Source organism: Lethenteron reissneri, chromosome 5, assembly GCF_015708825.2.
Source record: "Lethenteron reissneri isolate LAM-NWPU_2019-01 chromosome 5, ASM1570882v1, whole genome shotgun sequence".
Classification (NCBI taxonomy): domain Eukaryota; kingdom Metazoa; phylum Chordata; class Hyperoartia; order Petromyzontiformes; family Petromyzontidae; genus Lethenteron; species Lethenteron reissneri.
The window spans coordinates 8744409-8765580 of NC_083783.1; the positions used below are offsets into that span (position 1 = coordinate 8744409).

At 48.0% G+C, this 21172-nt stretch overlaps 1 protein-coding gene across 1 annotated transcript in view; it reads right to left on the reverse strand.

The window, feature by feature from the left end:
- The window catches only part of LTN1 (listerin E3 ubiquitin protein ligase 1), a 177213-nt gene that overhangs the window by 96590 nt on the left and 59451 nt on the right, over positions 1–21172 (reverse strand). Inside the window, 1 exon segment of the mRNA XM_061567905.1 lies at positions 18606–18845. Coding sequence (XP_061423889.1) covers positions 18606–18845 — 240 coding nt within the window.

Genomic DNA, 21172 nt, shown 5'->3' on the forward strand with positions numbered 1-21172 from the left:
AAACCCATAGTCACGATTGCAACATTTTTACGTCGGAGGTGACAGCCGCTGGAGTCAAAGTTAATTATTTTTTTGGGAAATAATTCAGGAGCTGTAAAACAAGAATGTAATTGAACAATAAAAACCAGGGCAGCAACGCAGCCGTCGTCCGTGACGCGCGTACGATTTCGCGGGTCCCGTGGGACCTGGACACTTAACCCCGCAATCGCTCAAAGTGACGAACTCCACCGCCGCCGATGCGGCAAAAACCCGCCCCGCTATCTCGCACGCCGTCCGGCTAATCGCTCCGCCTGGCCCAGCGCACGCCAACGTTCCATTGTCGGCAGGACATCAGAAATATATGCTGCCCATTTATAGAGGATTAGCACGGTTGGCTACGTACGGTGCAAAATAAGTTGAACGTACGTACGTACATATATACAGATGAGAACGACTGGAAATCCATCCATGAAACTGGACGGCCAGCACATCTCTTTAGCACGGAAGTTCAAGTATATTGGAATCCACAAAACCAGACAATGGAGAGAGATTGACAAGCAAAGTTAGGAGCGGAATAATCAAGGTGTGGGTCAAGTAGAGTTGGGTGGTGCACAAAAAGAAAATGCCAATTTTTTATGCAAGGCGTCGAGAAAGAGGGAGAGTCCTTAGGCCAGGGTTCATGCGTGATTCGGGAGTGCTGGGTACGAGAGAAAACGGCCGGAGCACACGATGAGGCTGACAGAGATGAGAACGTCGAGATGGATTTGTCGAGTCGGGCAATTCCGGCACAATTCGTCCGACAAAGCCAATTGCTGTATTCACCAGCAAAACATCAGGCTACTCAAATACGTAAATGTTGTGGGTTTACTCTCCAACACACTGGTATGCTGAACTAGTAATTGGCACGTTTGGTCTACGTGACAAACCTTACTGATTGACTGCGTCGGGTGGTGGGTGGGTTAACAACACAGTCATGCGATCTAACCAAAAATAACTTTCATCATTAAGAAAAGATCGCGTGGGAAATGAACTAGTGAGCCGATGGGTATAAGTCGCGGGCATCGATAGAGGAGCAGTTGGGTCGAATAGACTGCGATGGTTTGGGCATATGTGCAGAACGTCGGGAAGGTAAGTTGAAAATAGAGAACACGAAAGTTGAGGGAAAGAGAAAAAGGGGGAAACTGAAAATGACAAGTCAATAATGAGGACATGAGAATATGTGGCGTTACTGTGGAGATGGTGATAGATCGAAAACTGTGGATGGAAAGAGGACTTGGCCAGGACTACGCCCGGCCACCTTTGTCTCCCCAGTGGCAATGTTTACCCACCACACTAGGTACTAATTTGAGGCTGAGTCGACCTAGGGGATGCCCAGGACCAGTTCAGATAATCGCCACTGGTGTTGGTGGTCGAAACTCGGGTTTCCGGGTTCGTAGCGCAGCGCGCTAACCACTGTTCCACCACTCTCCACAGACCTCACCAAGTGGAGCAAATGCTCAAAAGAAGAAATACGTTTCACAATCATATTTAGCCACAATGGTTGGCACAACCGCTGATGGAACTGCCACTGTGGTATGAGGCCTCGGGTTCATATATAGGGTTAGCAGTTTCTTCCACTGCAGTTCACGCAACATAATCATTGCAACTTTACAGCCTGTAATGCTTATAATGCACATTCTGCCAGTTATGCAAGAAATAATCAACGAGGTGAATGAATTGACAAGATTAGGAGACCATATAACCACGACATGGTAAATAACTCCAGAAAATTATTTGCAGAGTAATGATTTAATACATAACAGCAAATTGACTTCAAACTGTAATGAATGTGGTTTTGCTATTTTGGTAATATTTTGTGATGATTTTTTGTGAACCTTATATTTTTTGTGAACCTTATATTCTACGGCATATCGTGTTATTACCATATCACGAAAACCCTTATTGTCATGGCAAGGTGGCGCAATGGTAACAATTGTGCCTCAAAACAAGAACGTTTCACGCCCCGATCTGCATTAAGTTTATACATTTTTTTCCTCTCGCAAGAAAATAACAATCAGTGTAACTGGCGTTGACCACAGATCGCAAATGTTGAAAAATTACCCGCAAATTACTCAAATGAGACTAAACACGGCAGCAACATCGTACCCCCTACTGCAAAAACTTGGCAGGACCCTCCTGAAAAGAGTCTTGAGACTCGGTGAGAGTTTCCTGAGATAAACTAGCGGGGTAGTAGTAATAATAATAGTAGTAGCAGTAATGACAAAAAATAATTCTCCAGAAACATTACCGAGAACCCTTCTTTGTTAAAAGTAGCGTCTTGCACACCACACGTTTAAATACATTTTCTGCCACTTCTGCCAAATCGATTCCAAATGATCCAATCGCCACCCTCCCTCGCTGACGGGGTCAACGGGGCTCAACTTCGCAACAAGAACATTAATTTCCGGTTGAAGCGTCATTTTCTCCTCAGTTATTCCGGCTGCTGCTGCTGCTGCTGCTAAAGCCACGAGGTCATGCGATGCTGCACAGGGGGTTGATGCAGCGCAGGGCTCCGACACCGCAAAAAAACAGACGTAGCGATTTGGCCCACGGGCACGATTTTACAACGGCCGGGGCCGGCGGTGGCGGCGAGATGATATCAGATTGCCGTGCGTTGGATGATAAAGTACAACGTCTGCAATTCTTGCAAGATTAAAATAAAGGTGGAGACCTGCGACTGGCGCGCACTCGGCGTGATTGACGCATCGCCCAGATCCCCCCCCCCCCGCCCTGTGGTTTCAACGCAGTCCTTGCACCACAGACATCACCCCATGAATCATGAATCTCCTGGCTCCCTTGCGTGCGCCAGCGGACTCAAAGTAGTTACAAACGACGGCCGTCTGGGGTTGAACCGGGTTCTCAAGCGTAGCGAGTTGATGGTGCCAGTTCGGTTACCGATGACTGCACAAATCTAAATGAGATTTACTTTGTATGATTCCAGCTCTGAGAATTGTATAATTTAGTTTCATTGACTTGACATGTGAATAGGAGGCTTACTGACGTTCAAGGCAATCTGTACACTTGCGATTAATAGCAGTAGATTTAAATATGTAATGTTTTATTTGTTATCCACTCAATTGTCTGTTCAGAAGCAGAGTGGATCTCGTCCATTCTTATTTTAAAGGAGTGAAGACTGCAAGTATTTACAGTTGCACAACTTATCTCATGGAACGCAGGCATTAAGTTGTCCATCTTCTTGGTTCTTTCGGTAAAGTCACGCAGAATGGAAATAATAAAGTAAATAAAATAAAACATATTTTATTATTTCCATTCTACGTGACTTTACCGAAAGAACCAAGAAGATGAATCCCTGCAGTCATGAAAGCTTTAAATCGAAATTTAAGTTGTCCACTTAATTAGGCTAATTTCCTAGCTTTGAGAATGAAAATATCGGTTTGACTTGTCAAGCAACGAACATCATTCTCATATTCAGAGCGGATAGGAAACTGTTTTGCCGCCTTGCTGCGTGAACATGACGTAACTTGAAGAAATCTCTGAGGTAGTTCTGTGGTATGCGCTTCAGTGATAAATATCATTGTGAACACACGGGCAAATGTATACCGTGGTGATAATAACGTACGTACAGATGCAAAGAGAACTTTGAGAACGGAGTAAGAATTAATGAGGCAATAATAATTATTGCACACGGACTGTTAATAGTTCAGGCCCAACCGGTGTTCATTGATTGGGCTTGAGATGTTAATAGCATAGGACACTAAGCCAGTAACTGTGTCGTGTTAAAATCAATTCAAAACAATCTTCCACAACATTTTGCGACTTCTGCATCAAATGACCATCAACATGATGAGCAGCAATAGCCATGGGCAAATCCACTGCTGGATGAAGGCCTCCCCGATCCGCTGCCACCTATCGCAATCCCACGATGTGACAATCTACCCGGCGGCAACCGCATACGAGCCGATAACTACATCACTCCAACTCAACGCCATGAGTGAGCGCACTGTATTGTTGTCACGTACTCTTCCGTACACCTGCCGACGACGATCACCGGATTTCTTCGAGATGCCCTTGCTGCGGGCTAGGAATGTTCCTCCAGGTAACCGAAGGCCTCCCTCCCTTAGATGACACCCCAGCGTGACGCAGGATTTGCTGTGAGGCATCAAACAAAATCTCGCACCAAGCCATGCGCCAATAAGTCTTTGCTCTCCAAGAATTGCAAAAATAAAATAAAAACCACTCCCATCAACAATCGGCAGCCTCGTAAAAACTAGCAATAGCTCATGTAAACTGTTTGCATAGCCATATTTGGGGGGGGGGGGGGGGGGGGACCACGTGAACAATAAAGCAAACGTTCGAAAAGCTGCTGCCAAAGTCTCAGCGTCCCGAGTGAAATTTTCTCCGGCACGCTGGCAGACAGGTCATCCGACTGGAGCCAGGAATCTGCCGCGTGGGGGTGTTGTTGCTGGTGGCGCAAGTTCCCCTTCCCCCCCCCCCAAAAGTGCGTTCAGCTATTGTGGCGTTTATCCACTACAACGGCAACAAACACGCACAACCCGTCCAAACACCATCCCGAAGTTCACCGCCCAACCGAGACCTTCCTGGGGCTCAGCGAAGCGCCGCTGTGCATCGATGCACTCGACCGTTTTGGAGCGTGAGTAGTTGTTAAAGCGCCGAGTTATTTCCCAGAGACGGTAAGTTCTATTTACTGCCAGCTGTCACTTTCTTGGCCAATAACCTAGGAGTGTCCGAATGAACTAAGTGCTTTAAATGAAAAAAAAATCTAATGAAATAGGGATGTAGAAAGTTCCCACCAATTTTTTTTGTTTTATTATTGGTGGAGCACAGTAATATTTTGATAATCCTAGGATAAGTAGAGAACAATCATTTATATTTGTGCAAAGTAAATAAAATTGTAAAAAAAAATCTGAAAATGCAGTCGATAAAGAAATATAAACATTGGGTTTAAAAATGAACACCACCAAAACAGACCTATTTTTGTATAAAAAAGCAGACAATGTTTTATACAAGTGGGCAGCCAAAGAGATGCATCACAATATCTCTGTTGTCAATGCGCCTATGCATACACTGTGTTATATAATGGAACAATAGATCATGGGCAAGAATGGGGGTCCTTAGAACAAGTCGAAGAGCTGAGCATGAGAATCTTAAATAATCGCGTTCTCATAATAATTTTTACCATCTCTGAAATATCTAAATGCTTAATTTAGATCAACTGTTTTTGTTAATGAAATTTATTTCGTTTCCTTATTTATAAGTTCGTAATTTCGAGATGACATTTAAGTGCTGAAACGTAACATGTTGCTTACACTGTGCTCTGGGCAGAGTAAGTAAGTTCTATTTACTGCCAAATTAGCGCTTAAAACTTTGACGCGAAACCAAACATCGCACAAAAACACAACCCGTAATTACGTAACACGGCTACAGGGTGCAGAAGTTATAATACTGGTAGGAACCACCTGGTTCCACCAGCCCACGGGGGATTATTGTGTCCGTCGTGCATCCAAAAATGGGAGGGGTGGGGCTGGGTGGAGAGGGGAGGGTGGGGAGGGGCTGGGTGGGGAGGGTGGGGAGGGGCTGGGTGGGGAAGGGAGGATGGGGAGGGGCTGGGTGGGGAGGGTGGGGCTGGGGGAGGGGCTGGGTGGGGAGGGGCGGGGCTGGTCACCCCGTGGTGCCCTTATAAAACTCAACGTTTAACCTACTCACGCCGGCTTGTGCCCGCCCTCACAGTTAGCCATATTTGCGGAATAGACCACGCCGCCGTTGACCCTGGCCATTGACCGAGCAACCCAACGTTCCTACCAGCTCCCTCCACAGGAATGTGTTAATGTGTTAGCCAGGCGAGGGCATATTTGAATAGCTCTCAATTTTCCCCATGCAAGCAAAAATTAATATCAATTCGCATACAATAAAAAACAGTTGGCAATCCCATGCAAAGTTCATTGCACGCATAGATAACTAACTTATGAGCAAGGACCATATAAGACCGAAACACCTACGACGGAATACTTCAGCATGGCCATAATTATATATATTTAAGCCCCTTGTCAAATCCACTGCTGGGCCTCCCCTACACCATGTCTGTCATGGGAGTTGTCAGGACACACTTCACCACACTGGTTCCACGTGCGTTGAAGGGGGTGTGCCCGGACAAGTGCAGTTAACACTCGCCACTGACATGATAGCCTTGGAAGGGAATCCAATTCAGGTCGCTGGATTGAAAGCGCAAGTGTGTGTGTGTGTGTGTGCGAACCACCGCACCGCCCTTCACACCCCGGGTAATAGGCCACACACGTCGTATCACTTGGAAAAATGCAGAGGCGTACGGCCGGGGCTCTTAATCCGGGAGATAACGGGAGGCGTCAAGGGTGGAGCGCAACTGCCGTGCGCGCACGTGCCGTACCCCAAGCCGCGGATTACCGCTTGCTCCTCGTTCGACCGTGGTCATTCTGCCGCGATCCTTCCGCTGTCACCTTCCATGTCACCAGCCGCACTTTTTTTTTTGACACGGTACTTTCCCTGGAGTGCATTAATCCTGCCCCAGCATGAGCGCCATAGATAGGCAGATAGATGTGCACACACATCTGTGTGCGCGTGTGGGTGTGTACGTGCAAATCCACCGAGCTGCGTTCCTAGCAACCTGAGATTCTATTCCTGGCCATGCATAAAGTCGGCGGCGAGTGGTATCTGAAGCTGACCTGGGGGACTTCTGTAGGTTGACTCGGCCTCAAATGAGCACCTTGGGCAACGTGTAGACAATACCACTTCCTCGTGTTCCCTGCCAGGCTTAGAAAGCACTCAGTCAAGGTCATCAGTGTAACATTAGTTGTAGCAAACATAGCGGAAAGCTACTCCATTTACAGCACAAATCACTGATGCACTTATCAAATTATGCACAGAGACAGGGCGAATGACATTAGCGTGCTGCGTCTCCTCTTAGGGCAGGGGTTGGCCACCTGCGGGCTCTTTAAGAACCGCTTCGTCATATTATTTATAAAGGATCGGCTCTTGAAATAGAGGTTTTTAACCAAATTCGAGATTAAAATGTTCTTCTTGTTATTTTGGATGCCAACCTCTTAGGGCATTCTTACGAGAGCTTTCTGACAGCCGCCCCTGTGCTGTCGCGGACATGCATCTGTGCTTTCAGCACACAGCCAGAACACACGCTGCAGCAAGCACACAGATAAGGGCTGCGAGTCGCTGTAGCTTATCAACATTGTGCCGCACGCATGCAGGCATACGCAAGCATCGTAGCACCGTGTGACGGAACCTCTCAAAAACATATGACTCATGCCATCTGCGTATTGACGTGCAAAAAAAATACACAAAATATCTTCACAACAAGAGGACAACTCATGGTTTTGGCACAGCCTCTCATTCTACATAGTTTACGTATCTCCATGTAAAATATACATGTGAGTTTGTGTGTGTAATGAAGATTAAGCCATTCGGGTACCAGCTGTTGGAGCAATTAGTTTGGCTTGGGGTTCTGTTCTTTAACATATGGGCTTTTTCTCCAGCCAACAAGAGAGTGGGTGGCGTCCATAAAATAATAAAACATAAGCTGGTCTCTGGAAGGCTATGCCTATGATTTATATTATTCTCAATTCTTTCCTTTCTTTGAGATACAGTGCAAAAGTTGGACATACATCGACAGAAAACTCCCCCACCCCTCCAACTGCTAAGCCATGTGAGCTGCTGCTGCTGCTGCAAATGCTCCAAGCGAGCTCCTAGTATGGGCGAGCATGACGCCAGAAGGAGTGAACAAATGTGACCGCCACCACGCGCACACCACGACGCTCTTCATTCCCAAGTGCTTGTCATTGCTCAACTAAACCTTTCATTATACCAGCTAAGGCCCACTGAGCTACATAGTTCTTCTTAAGAAGCGACCTGGGATCACAAATACATAGCTCAAACAAGTGACTTATCATGTGGAAATGTATCACAGCCAACTATTCTAAACGCATGTTCTTTCGAAATGTGGAGGGAAAAACCGGAGGACCCGAAAAAAAAAAACCCACGCGACCACGGGGAGAACATGGAAACTCCAAATATACAGGTGGGTCAGGGTCAGGATCGAACCCACGACCTCCTGCATACCAGGCGAGGTAGTTAACATCTCACCACGGGGGTGCCATTGTTCGTCCGCGACACAGCACCCATGTAGTTACTTCACATCGAGTCGTCTACCGGGAGAGAGGCACAAAACCACCGGCCAATGGAGTTAAGATTTCTCTGTTCACTGGCGCGACGCAGAGCCGGTAATGGAGCGTTCCGTTGCTGTCTCTGTAGAACGTTGTGTGTAAACTACGATTCCTCTGTTCGCACGCGCTACCACGCGCACATAGATCCCCCCCCACCCACCCCCGTCTGGGGCTACAGATGATAGGGGCAAGTGCTGTATCTCGATTGCTGATGGAAAAACACCAAAAACAGGTACTCATTTGAGCCTAAATAGACATAAAGCAGGCCAGGTTTAGTGACGACCCGACAATGACTTTATGGCAGGATCAAAGCGCACTGCAACAAACACTCCTCCCCCATAATAATACCTCCACACACAAACACAAAGATCCACCCATGAAGCCATTACCAGACTGTTAGGTCAAGTGCTGCTAGCCAGCGCCTAAATAGGCCGGCACGGCGCAAGGGTGTTGTGTGTCGATGTTTACACAATGTACAAGACGTTCATTTCAAGGGTGGAGTCAACAAAGTGGACTCATGTGATTAGCTCAAAGATCAAAATTGGACCATTTTTTCTGCCAGCATCCAAAATGATGACAAATAAAAATAGGTTTTTACCATTTCTGGCAATAAAACAGGAGGTGGTAAGACGTTCAAATACCGAATGGATACCTTTTTGCAAGGCATCAATTCTGCATTAACCACACATACGTATGGCAACACAAGCAAACACACATGCTCTGATAATATCGTCATTGTCTTCGAAACCCGAGCGCTATACGTGTTCTAATACTTGCATTGTCTTTGTGCTGTTCACCTTTAGGCATTCTCTTGTCTAGCACGTGGTAAGACTAGGCCATGAAGAAGGCTGTCTCTGGTGTAGGCCAATCAATGTCAAGGACAATGCATATACATTATCAGAGCTTGTTTGTGTGCATGTTTTTCCACAAGTACGTGTGGTTAATGCAGACTTGATGCTTTGCAAAAGGTTTTTATTTGGTGTTTGAACATCTTAACACCTGTTTTATTGCCAAAAAGGGTAAAACCTATTCTTATTTTGTCAGGCTCATATATGATGTTAGCTGTGATCGCGAATTGAGCTGAGGTTGCGGGATTCGTGACTCAGCGAACTAACCGCTGCACCACCACTACCCGCAACAAATACACAAACATGTACACAAAGTAGCTGCCTTCACAATTGACCTGTACACCAGATATTATAATTTCACTAGCTTATGCAAGCAGTTTCCTTTGCCAGAACTTGTCAGCTAATATTGATTGAAAGCATGCGATTACCACCTATTACTGTAACATGAAAAAAATTGCTTAAATCACACACACACACACGCACGCACGGGGCGAGTTGGAGTGACACATTATGAATCGTGGATCCATTCTGCACCATGTCAGACTCCGCCAATTGCACCACAGTGACAAGATATTAACTCCCTCGCCTGGTATACAGGAGGTCATGGGTTCGATTCCAACCCTGAAGCTTGTATATTTCGAGTTTGCCTGTTCTCCCCGTGGTTGCGTGGAAACATGCGTTAAAGACTATTTGGCTGCTATAAATTTCCACCCGATAAGCCTCTTTGTTGAGCTAACATTTGTGGTTATGTCACTTCTGAAAGAGAGCTATAGATCTCAGTGGGCCTTAACTGGTAAAATAAAAACAGTTTATAGTTTTACAAACCATAACATACCAAGTTCACTACGGGGTCACTGCCACACCCTTTCCCACGTCCAGCGAACCTTAAAAAGCCCCTCCCCGTGATGACCCCAATAGGAAGCGGCCGCTCTTATCAATCAATACAAGAGGAGGCGGCACGATCCGGCAGGCCCATGAGTTGGCCTGGTCCATGGGACAATTGCTGCTCCAATAATATTCACTCACTAACTGCCTGTGTGTAGGCCACTGGGCATTGGTGGTGGAGGCTGTGAGATGCACACAGAGGGCTCCATTGACCAGGCAGCAGCAGCAACCACAGAAATCCTGGAATTGGCAGTGTGGCTCATTGGCTAACACCAGGTGTCAGGGCACAGAGCCAGCACCGCTAACATCCTGGGTTCAAATCTGGGTGTCAGCCACTCGTGGTGAAACTTGTGAAGAAAAGTAGCAGTGATGTGGCCACGTGGTTGAAGGGGATGAAATCTGACGAGAGTGCATTGAATTGCCGATGTGAGTGTTGTGTTTTGTGGCCTGCAGTGTCGTGGTGATGAAACACAGTGTGGGTGAGATGAAGGAGCCAAGTCATTGGAGGAGGAATCAAGAAGCGAGGTGAATGGAAACAGACGTAGCTGGAATAAATAACTGGCAGAGAAGTGGGAGCCAGAGTCTGTATGGATCATACTAAAAGTTCCTGGTTACTGATCGCATTTGCTTTGTTAATATACTTTGTTTCCCTTCCTTTATTTTTGTTAGTATAAGAATGTAGTCGTGCATTATTTGTTTTTTACACGCATTTTCAATCGGTTCCCTATTCCTGTATTGTGTAAAACAAGTGCTGATAGTCGCTGTTTGTATCGCGACTAATGTAACCACGATTGCGTTTTAGCCACCTGCGATTAAAATAGGGTTCCCGTGAGTAGCGAATTGATGGCCACCAATGACTGCACAACAAAATATCATCTAATTTGGATTTTCAGTCAAGTTTTCACTTTATTTGACTTACTCCAGCTCTGAGAGATACAAAATGTGTCAATATTCCTATAGGACACGCACTCTTTATAAGTTGTATGAAAGATATGCCCCGAGTGTAGGTGAACATGTCTAATGAAGTAGTTCTAAAAGATCATCTTCCAGGGACATTCTTCTAACACAGGGTGGTGCACTGCTATCTGTGAGAGTTCAGAAATTGAAATGTTCATAATATTAAAATGGCAGCAATAGTCCAGGAAGTTGAACCTAGCGAGTGACGTCTCACTTCCACGTTGACCCCATGACCTTTCGCGACGACTTGCAGGGTCGGCTCAGCTCAGTTCTAAGTGGGTGGCATGGGTCAGGAAGTAAGGTCAGGGGCTCCAAGGGATCATTTTGGCCTTCAAGGGCTTTCATGTGGACACAGGCTTGTGGGTCCAACCGAGTGCCAGCAGCGAGCCAGCCCAGTTCCACCCTCGCCACGCAATACAAGGCACAGAGTACTGCCACGTTATAAAATTGGATTATACAGTTAGGAAACTAAGCACTCGGTGCACTGAGCTGCCCTCACTGTGACACAAGAATTATTGCAGCCGCACGCCTTCGTCAGCAAACCCACACCCGAAACGATCACACGTTTTCCAAAAAAAACAGACCAATAATGATAGCGGCAACACCAACGCACCGAGTGAGTTATAAACAAACCAATTAATCGCTCCTGGAACCCATTAGCTTGGACGCATGAGCGGGTGCGCTCATGACACCAGCGCTGGCACCGCTCCAGACCCACAGTGGATGCAACATAGATAGAGAGAGAGGGGGAGAGGGAGGGGGAGAAAGAGGGGGCACAAGCGGGCGGTGGTGGGAATGGAGGGACAGCAGGAGGTGAAGGGGGTCGGGGGGAGAAGGGTGGCAGTGCAGCCCCCCACGTGTCCCGGCGTGCTCGCCCGTCACCGGGAAGGTGACCGAGCTGACACCGTTGCCGGCGTCCATTATCAGCGGCCTATTTATAGGCGCGGTGTTGCGACGCGAGTGGCGTGCGTAGCCCTGTGGATACGGCCCGATGGTGAAGACGCGTGGCGCCGCTGGTGTGCGACGTGCGCCACCGCACGAGGCCCCGCCAACGTTTGTCGATGGAGCCCCATGCCGACGAAGAGCCCCGTGTGTTTTTCCAGAGTGTAAAAATAAAAATGTCGATGGAGCGTACATTCCCTGAAGCTCAAATTAAAAGTTGGGGCAAGTGCTCATCTCTGTTGGTGGTCAACAAAAATGTGGTAGAAATTCCACATTTCTATGGCAAGGCCCAGTTGTCTCAAAGGGACAACCTGAGGTTACGTTTCACCAGACGGTGCTTATGTTGATGATTCTAAAAGAATGCGGATGATTACGATGATGACTCGTTGATGGTTACCATGATTAGGACAAGAGTGATTTTGATGATTGCAATGATGGCAATAAAAATGATGATGATGACTGGCTGCGATTTGAACGTGCAATGTCAATCGTGAGCAATGCCGCTCTACTAACCAAGCTTGACGTTGGACACGGGAGTTGAAAGAGAGTACTACAAATAATAGACTCCGAGGGCCGGTGGAGTTGGGAAATCTGGTAAGGTCACGCGTGCGCGCCGTAGATTTCTGAACGCTTGCGAGTGGCACACAGAGACCTGTGGCCGGGAATTCACTTCTCAGAACACAAGGCCCAACCCACAAGGCAATTATAGGACGACAAACTCAAGGTCTTTCACGCAAGCGAGCGGTGTCACAGCAAACTACATTACAACAACCTCGCCTGCTCCCGGCACCGTACGACTTGCTGTAACTTAATAAAGGACATTACTCGAGTTTAAAATAGTCTCGTAATTAAAAAAAAAACACGACGTGGAAATTTCTGAATTAAACCTGACACATGCTTCCAGTTAAACAAGGCGACCAGTGTTATGAAAGGGTTTGTGAGTGGATTAATGAATAACGCGAGTTTGAAATGTGTGTTTAGGTCACGAATCGGCGAGCACACCTCATCGAAAACGAGGTCTTGCTGAAGAGAAAAAAGCCACCCCCATCCGCAAATTTACAACCCCTGGAAGGCTTCAAAAACATTCCGAGGTTCAATTCTGTATACATACCGACTTTATTTGTGTGTATAATGTTCGTGTGTGTGTATATAGTATACATAGAGTGGGGAGCGGTGGTGTAGCCATTAGCGCGCTGCGCTACGAACGCGGCAACCCGAGTTCGATTGCTGCTCACGGGCAACACCAGTGACGATTATCTAAATCGGTCCTGAGCCTCTCCTAGGTCGACTCAGCCTTAAATAACTACCCAGTGTGGTATGTAAACATCATCACTAGGGAGACAAAGGCAGCCGGACGTGGTGTTGGCCACCCACCCCCTCGTGTGCGGCGTCGGCCTTCATAGGTGGTCGCTAACAGCACTTGCCCCAACACTCTGGTGGGGGCTATACGTGTGACCTTTGTCTTTGTATATAGCAGTAGTACTAGCAGTGGGGCGCAGTCGTGTAGTGTTAAGTGCACTTTGCTACGAACCAGGGCTGCCCAAGTTCAATTCCCGCTCATGGCCAACATCAGTGGCAAATATCTGAACCATTCTCGGGCCTCCCCTCGGGTTACAGCTTTAAATGAGCACCTGGTGGCGAGATGTGTAAATATCAGCACTAGTTCTGGCCACACCAGCCCCTCGGATGCCATGCCTGCCTTCATAGGTACTCGCCAATATCGTTTGCCCTAACAGTCATGTAAGGCCTATACAGGAAACCTTTTGAATTTGTGTGCGTGTATATAGTACACATATTAGTTTATTGTCCTTCCCCAACACCTCGGATTAGCACGGTTGTTTAAGTACGGTGTGAAGGAAGTTCAACATACGTACATATATGCATTGTACATTGTGTACATTGTGCAAGTATACACACGTATACGTACACGAGTGGCAGTCAAAAGGTTTTGAATAAATATATATACATAAGGCTCCAAAATCCTGAGAAATGTATGAATGTAAATACAGAGCTCATTACACTAAACAAAATACAGCATTCCAGTGTCAAAGCGAGTGTCGCACGTTTTCCCTTCGCCATCACATCGGCGAGTGCCCACTTTCAGTGCGGCTTTCATCTCTCAATCTTCTACGGCAACATCTCTCGTGACAGCCCGACCCCGAGTCTGTAATTGAATAAATATTATTGCTAAGATTATTTTTTAAGTGCCGGGCTTGTATAAATGTTTCCGCAAGCCTACGAGCACTGCGCTGACGAGTACATTACGCGCGGCTGTCTGCGTGTGTGAGCGCGTGCTCGCTAACAGCACTTGCCCCAGAAGTTTGTTAAGGCAGTGCAGGGGATCTTTGTCTCTGTTGTTTTTAAGATGTAGTTGGTTAAGCAATTTTAATAGCTTTGAAGACAGCACTCACGATAAAAATCAAAATCTGAAACTATTTGCATTTCTCCAACAGTCGTAAGTCCACCCAAAAAAAACGATAAAAGCATTCCACCTTTTACATTTAACACGCACACACACCACGTTCGCTGGCAAAATTGACATTTTTTTTCTCTTAATGCACGTACACAGTGATACATTCACCAGTGCAGATCTCCAGCGATTTGCGTTTATCTCAAACCCGAGGGCCGAGTGGTGCCCGACAAATTGTAATCGCTAACGGGCGGGCGGTGCAATTTTTACGTAATTAAACGGCGCAAAAAAACTAACACCACGCGCACGCCTGTGATGCCAGCTGGGTAGGGTACGCTCATTGGATTCGTTCCGATGCTACGTGACAAGGTGAAACATGTGCGAGCCAAGGGGCATCATGGGAAATACCAATGAGGAATACCAACGAGCAGTGTGCAACGATAAATGACCCCATTGCCCCAACAATGAATGTACACTACTAGGGTAGATTATCTCGGTTAAGCAAAGTTACGTAAACAAAGCAGTAAATAAGTAATGGAACTGTATTTAGAAATAGTGCTGCCCTTGCAAAGTATGCTTCGTGTTAAGGCCCAGTAACAAAGATGATATTTTATGGCTCAATGGATATTATTGACTGTGGCCTGGTGCAGCCAAAGGTCATAAAGTGTCCGACAATAGAAATTTGGGGTTTAAAGTCCCCAGTCAACCTTCGCTCCGTGGGAGGTTCCTCTGCGGCGATTGTTTAGGACTCCCTTCCATCAGTCATCCGTGCTGTTGACTCCCTGCTTCTATTAAAATCGAGGCTTCAAGACCTGAATTTTTCTCTCAGCATAGGACTGCCTCTTTCTCTGTATAAAATATGCCCAGCTTGTATACCTTGTTGTTTAACAGAGCAGCTTTAAATGTTTCTAGTTTTTAAATGCACGAGTATGCAGAGGATGATAGAAGTTGAATGGCAGAAGAGTGCGAGTAAAGTTTGATGATGTCGGAGCAAAGTTTTATAAATGTAATCAGGGAGTAAAAGTTGTGACGAGTAGTGGGGGACATACAGAACAGGGAATTGAAGAGGCACCCAGAGGCTGGAGACAACACAGGATGACCATCAGCCCGATAGTGATGAGCTTGTAAGAGCAGATCTTGGAGGTCAGTACAGTTGTCAACTGTGCCACGTTCATTAGATCTGGCAGAAGTTAAACGAGGTGAGGTGTGAAGGTGGCACCTGTGGGAGCTGTGGTTGGTGGTGGCAATCTATTTTGGGCCTTTAGCAGAAATTATTTCTGGGTGCGTCACGTGGCTCCAAACATTGCGATGGTCAAGCCACCCAGCTCAATTAAATCACAGTCGTGTGAAATAATTTATTTAAGACACAAATTACGAGTCATATTATGTTTACAGTGTTATGAGTCAGATTTGGGGTATCCCTATTAACATAATGCATCCAAGGTCGCTTGAATAATTATTTCGATTATTTTTCTGCTATACATTTCCACATAAGCCATTTGTTTGAGCTACCATATGTAGCCAGGTCGCTTCTGAAAAAAGAAACTTAATAGCTCGATGGGCTTTAGCTGGTAAGATAAAAATGGTTTAGTTTTATTTGGATATTTTTTAACTGATTTGTTTACCTTTCCTATACTTTTTACTCCAATTATATTTTTATTTTGTTGCTTGTAACGGTCTGACCTGCCCCTACTGAACATCTGTCAAGTGCTTTATAGCTCATCGGATTTTTGGGGGCCCCACACTTATGCCGAGCACCGCCACTGTGCGAGAGAAGGGGGCGAGTGGCCTGACCTAGCAAGTAGTGTTATTTTAACCGGCACCGACCATTTCGCTCGCTAGACGGGTAGCGTAATTCGAGCGGAGCGCAACCCTCCGGCCGTGACAAAACTTGCCCGCAGCATCGAAGGGGGGGAGGGGGGGGGGCTACCAGGGCACAAAACGGCGAGTTGTCGGTCGGCCGGCACTTTTGAAACGAACCCAACGATTCCTCTCCGCTGATCGCCAGCGCTGCGGGAGGCGTCACGACATAAGGCAACCACGGCCCATCGCTCCGTCAGCACCCTCCTTTGAAGGCATGGGGGCTTCGTGCATCGGGTGCTCTCACCCTTTCATGTGCTCTTTTTATCTTCGTTTTAAAGATAACAAATATATTTAGAGTGGGGTGTACTGAGACGACGTGATTTAATTTTTAACGGCTTAGAGGTAGAGCATGCCGGCGGTTGGTCTGATCTGGAAAGTTCAATCAAAGCGACCAACGGCTGTCTGTCAGCCACGATCGACTTATCGGTCTTGTCAAATCTACCAGCAAACCGCTTGCTACTGGTGCGGAAGTGAACATTGAGCAAAAATAATGTCACCATTGCCGTCGTAATGGTCAACTCGCACACTTCACGCTCGAGTGAGTGGCAGGCCAGTAATTGCCTCCGGTGTCGGCCCTAGCCGATAGGCGGGAATTCCGCACTCCAACAAACAAGTTTTGCTGTTGCACACCGCACTAGCCCCGCAGCCTATAACACCTGCTGTGCACGATAGTCGCCTTATCCACATGCGACATTATTGTATGAATGTGCCACTGCACCGTTAGTCGTCTACGAGAATGAACGAGACAGTATGTACGAGGTACGAGGTAATCGTGCACAGCACAACCGTTGAATAAGCAGTGTTCATGTAGGGTGATATAAAACAAGAGGGGGGTGGGGTGTCGTATTACGAAGCTGGAACCAAACCATATTTTTCCCAAATGCCTTTAGAGTTTTTGCGGATCACGGATTTGGGCAAGGGATTTCATTGTCCTGCACTTCCACGCACCCATGCCTTTGCCTCTACGCCTTCGGCGAACCCGCACTCGCATGTTCACTGATTGTGCTCCCAGGGCATTCACATTTTCCCACACGTATTGCGTGTACGCGCACATCCAAACACATCTACGTACGCACATGATAAATTAAAGCGCGTCTTGGGATTTCTTCCTTCAACGATAGCCAGACAAAATATGGAGTCATTTGTTTTCACAAAAAGATTATTCCCCGTTTATGTTTCAAATAAATGTCTGCATTGCCGTAGGAGAGCGGTGACAAAGTGATTAGCACGCTGGACTAAGCAACCGCGCTGCTTGATCCCAGACCACGGCTAACATCAGTGGTATCTGAGCCAGATGTGCCCCGCCCCCCTCCACCACCGCTGGCTGCCTTCATCAAGTTGTACCGACTAGTATGGTGAAGCACGGTTAAACAACCCGCCAAGACCCACACGCCGTAGGGGAGCCCCCTCAACCAGCAGTGGACACAGACATAAGGGCTTGCGCATGTACGTGACCGTTTCGTCGGCGAAAAATTGTAAGCTGTGATCACGTTGCTGGCATGAGCGACGCTTTGCATGAAGCAATTGCCATTGGCTACACTGAGCAATGAATGTATTGCAATGCGGGCACTGCCAATCGGTGCAAGTGTGGTCTTCAAGGTTTGGCTACGTGGTAGAAAACCCTTGGATTGCTACTGGTGGCTGTGTTGAATCGATATCCCTCTCTGGGGAGGTTACCATCCAGCGAGATAAGACAACTGGAATGGTTCCTGTGCGAGGAGGACGAAGAGGAGAGAAGGTACGCTCAATACGCAGCCCCAACCGCACGTCCACACTTGGATCCCGAGCCGCTGTGAATAACCTACGTGTAAACAACTATCAATCCAGTTGCTGATATTGTGAATACCTTGTGGTATAGGGCATCACTACATCTGTACGTAAAAGTAACTAGCAAAACAAACGGCATTTATGTTGCGCCCTGTAACGTAAAACAAGTATCGGAGCGCAGGTTTTTAGCCAAGGAGACGCCCCTACTGGCAGCTGTCCCTGTGCAGCACAAGGCGAACACAGAAGTTGGGAGGCGATGTTGCCATTGGTTTTTCCAATGAAGTAAAAAGTGCAACGCACACACAGAGGTGTGAGAAGAGCCCGGGTGCCAGAAAAGGAGTCGCGAACTCACCTGTGAAAGTGGGATTTGAAATTCACACGGCCGATATACACAATGGCGAGGAGCTTGAGACAGGCAGGCATTGGTAAATCTGTCACCTGTGACGGTGGATTTCAAATTGACACCGCCAAGAGGCAGGTGGAGAAGCATCCCCGCCGGGTGGCGGTCCCGAAACGTGAAAAAGTAAATATTAATAAAACTTGTGTTTACTGAACTAAAATATGTTTTTCATAGGTGGTCACCGACACTGCTCCGGCTGGTTACCACTCTCGAGGGGCTCTCAGGCAGTGTCAGTGGATCCACATGGAGGCGAGCAGTGCGAGACAGGCAGACAACAGGCAGACGACAGGCAGACAAGGAAGTGGGGGGGGGGGGTTTCAATCACTCGCCTGTGAACGCATCCTTCTCCCTGCTCTGGCACGCGAGGCGGAAGATGGCGGAGATGAGGTCCTCTGCGGCCGCGAGCGCCGCTCCGCCATGCCTGGCGCCGAAGAAGCTGCAGGCGACGTCGCACACGAGCGACACGCACGGCTCGGCGCGTGTTGGGGCGCCGTCCACGCCGCAGCGCGGGAGCGCCGCGCGCATCGCCGACACCACGCGGCGCACGCACTCGGCGGGCAGCAGCGGCTCTGCGGGACACAAGGCGCGCGCGTGCGCGCGACGGGGAGATGTTAACGACCTCGCCTTGTGTACGGGAGGTCGTGCGTTCGATCCCGACCCCCCCCCCCCCCCCCCCCGACGCCCATTGGAGCTTGCGCGTCTCTCTCCCTGTGGTCGCGTGGATTCTTCTCCGGGTCCTCCGGATTTTTCCCTCCACATTTAGAAGCGTGCGTATTAAGAGTCTTTGGCTGATAGAAATTTACACGTGAAAAGCCACTTCGCTGAGGTATCATTCATGGCCAAGTTGCATCTGAAAAAGCGCTATATAGCTCAGCGGGCCTTACCTGGTAAAATTAGAAATGAATCAGAGTTGAATAGTGTATAGTTGAAGACGCACGCACGGCGGACACACCCACGTGAACGCACGCACGCGCACGTGCAGCTGTGTGTGAATACACACCGGGCTTCGTTTTCATGCAGATATTTATTCCGGGTCACTGGTAGACGAGTAGCCACGGGCAGCTATTCAGAATCACAATGTTTATTTATGCTGGAGGAATCCCATGAGCTATAAAGCGCTTTGTCACAGATGTCCAGTAGGGGCAGGTCAGAGCGTTACAACGACAATACAAAAACAAGATGGGAGTGCAAAGTATAGAAAAGGTAAGTAAATCGCTCAAATATATATAAATAAACTAAACTATTGTATTATACCCAGGTAAAGCCCAATGAGCTATTAGCTTATTTTACAGAAGCGACCTGGCTAGAATTGATAGCTCAACGAAGTGGACACGATGTTCAGGGGTGGAAATATTTTCTGCTTTCTGACCCAGGCAGACCCAGCTGAAATTAAGCCACACGCACGCATAAACAAACACATACATTCACGGTATAATGAACACACGTGTATAAATACACACAGAGACGCATGTGACTATGAATCGCTTGCTGTCAATCTCCCGTGGAACAACAGCCTCGTCACGGCGTGTCAATGACGAGTTGTTGAACCGTACTTCATCACACTGCTCAATGGTGGATGCCGAGGGCGGGGAGCACAGACACCGGAGCGTAGAAGTACAATGGAGCAAAGGATTTTTCCGCGCTGCTCTCCGCTGTCCACAGCGGAGACTCGCAGCCAGCTATGACACCTGTGATGCATGGTAGTCACCCTGCTCAGCGCTATGGAGGCTCAAGCCAGCTTCGCTTCCCAGATCTCATGAGAAGTGGCGCATTGTGCGATTTGGTTGTAGGCTTCCTGCCACATGAAACAAAATATACTCAGTAAGCAACTGGCCAAGAGGACCGCCGCTGGATCACGCACTGCAGAGTTATAGCTTCCCGCTCTCTGAGAAGGCGTGCCTCCAACGGAGGCATCTGCTGTAACGCACAACTAACTAAAGAATCGCAGCCCTGCTTGCCGTCAGATGATGACGGTCCGTCCCTCAGCCGGCCTGCCCGAGACGCGGCCTCTTCGGCGCTCAGCGGCAGGTGCCCGAGCGACGTGTGCCGACGCAGGCGGCGCTGGCCCGGCACGATCGTCGCATTCCAGCGCCGGGTCTGACCCGTCCGAACAGCGCCCGGCGTGGAGGGGGGAGGGGGGGTCGCGCGAACTCGCGACCCGAGGAGGCCCCGCAACTCCTGCCTCGCGAGCGGCCACGTCGAGAACTCAGACGTGAACTCGGGAGGGGCCCCGCGCGCGATCCGTCTTGCAGACAGCCGCTTCGCCTTCGGGGACCGTTCGCGCAATAAATCACGCGACGTCAAGCCGCTTGTTTTCCCTGCCACGCTTCACGCAGAACGCTAGGACATTGCGCCGGTTTGCCCGACGTGAGCATTTGCACAGGAAGGCCGAGGGGAAGAAGCCGTTACAAGGTGGTGTTTTTTTTTCTTTCACTCGCTCGTTCTACTTCTCTCCTCGCAAGGGCTTCACGATAAAAAAATATATAAGAAAAAAGTTTGCATCAACATCCCACACGTATTTATCAGGAGCATTTCACTGCAAAACGTCAACGTTGATTTTTAAATCCCCAGGGGGTTCTGCGGCAGCTAAAATTCTTGACGAGGTGTGAATGGGTTTAGGAAATCCGTGTTGATTTGGTAAACTGGGTCACAGAGAAGACACGCAATAGTCCACTGCTGTAAGGAGTAGTGCAAATATTTTTCCAGTTACATTTCATGTTCTTTTCACCAATTCTATCGCAAGTGTTCCACGTTCAATCATCATCCAGGCACACCGCAATGCAAGACAGCAGCGCCACAAATCACATCACACTTTGCTTCAGATCACGGAGGTCAGGCCAGATCCTGGAGGTCGGATGTCGATTGAGCAGTAGCTGCGGGACCTGGCGCAGGGTAG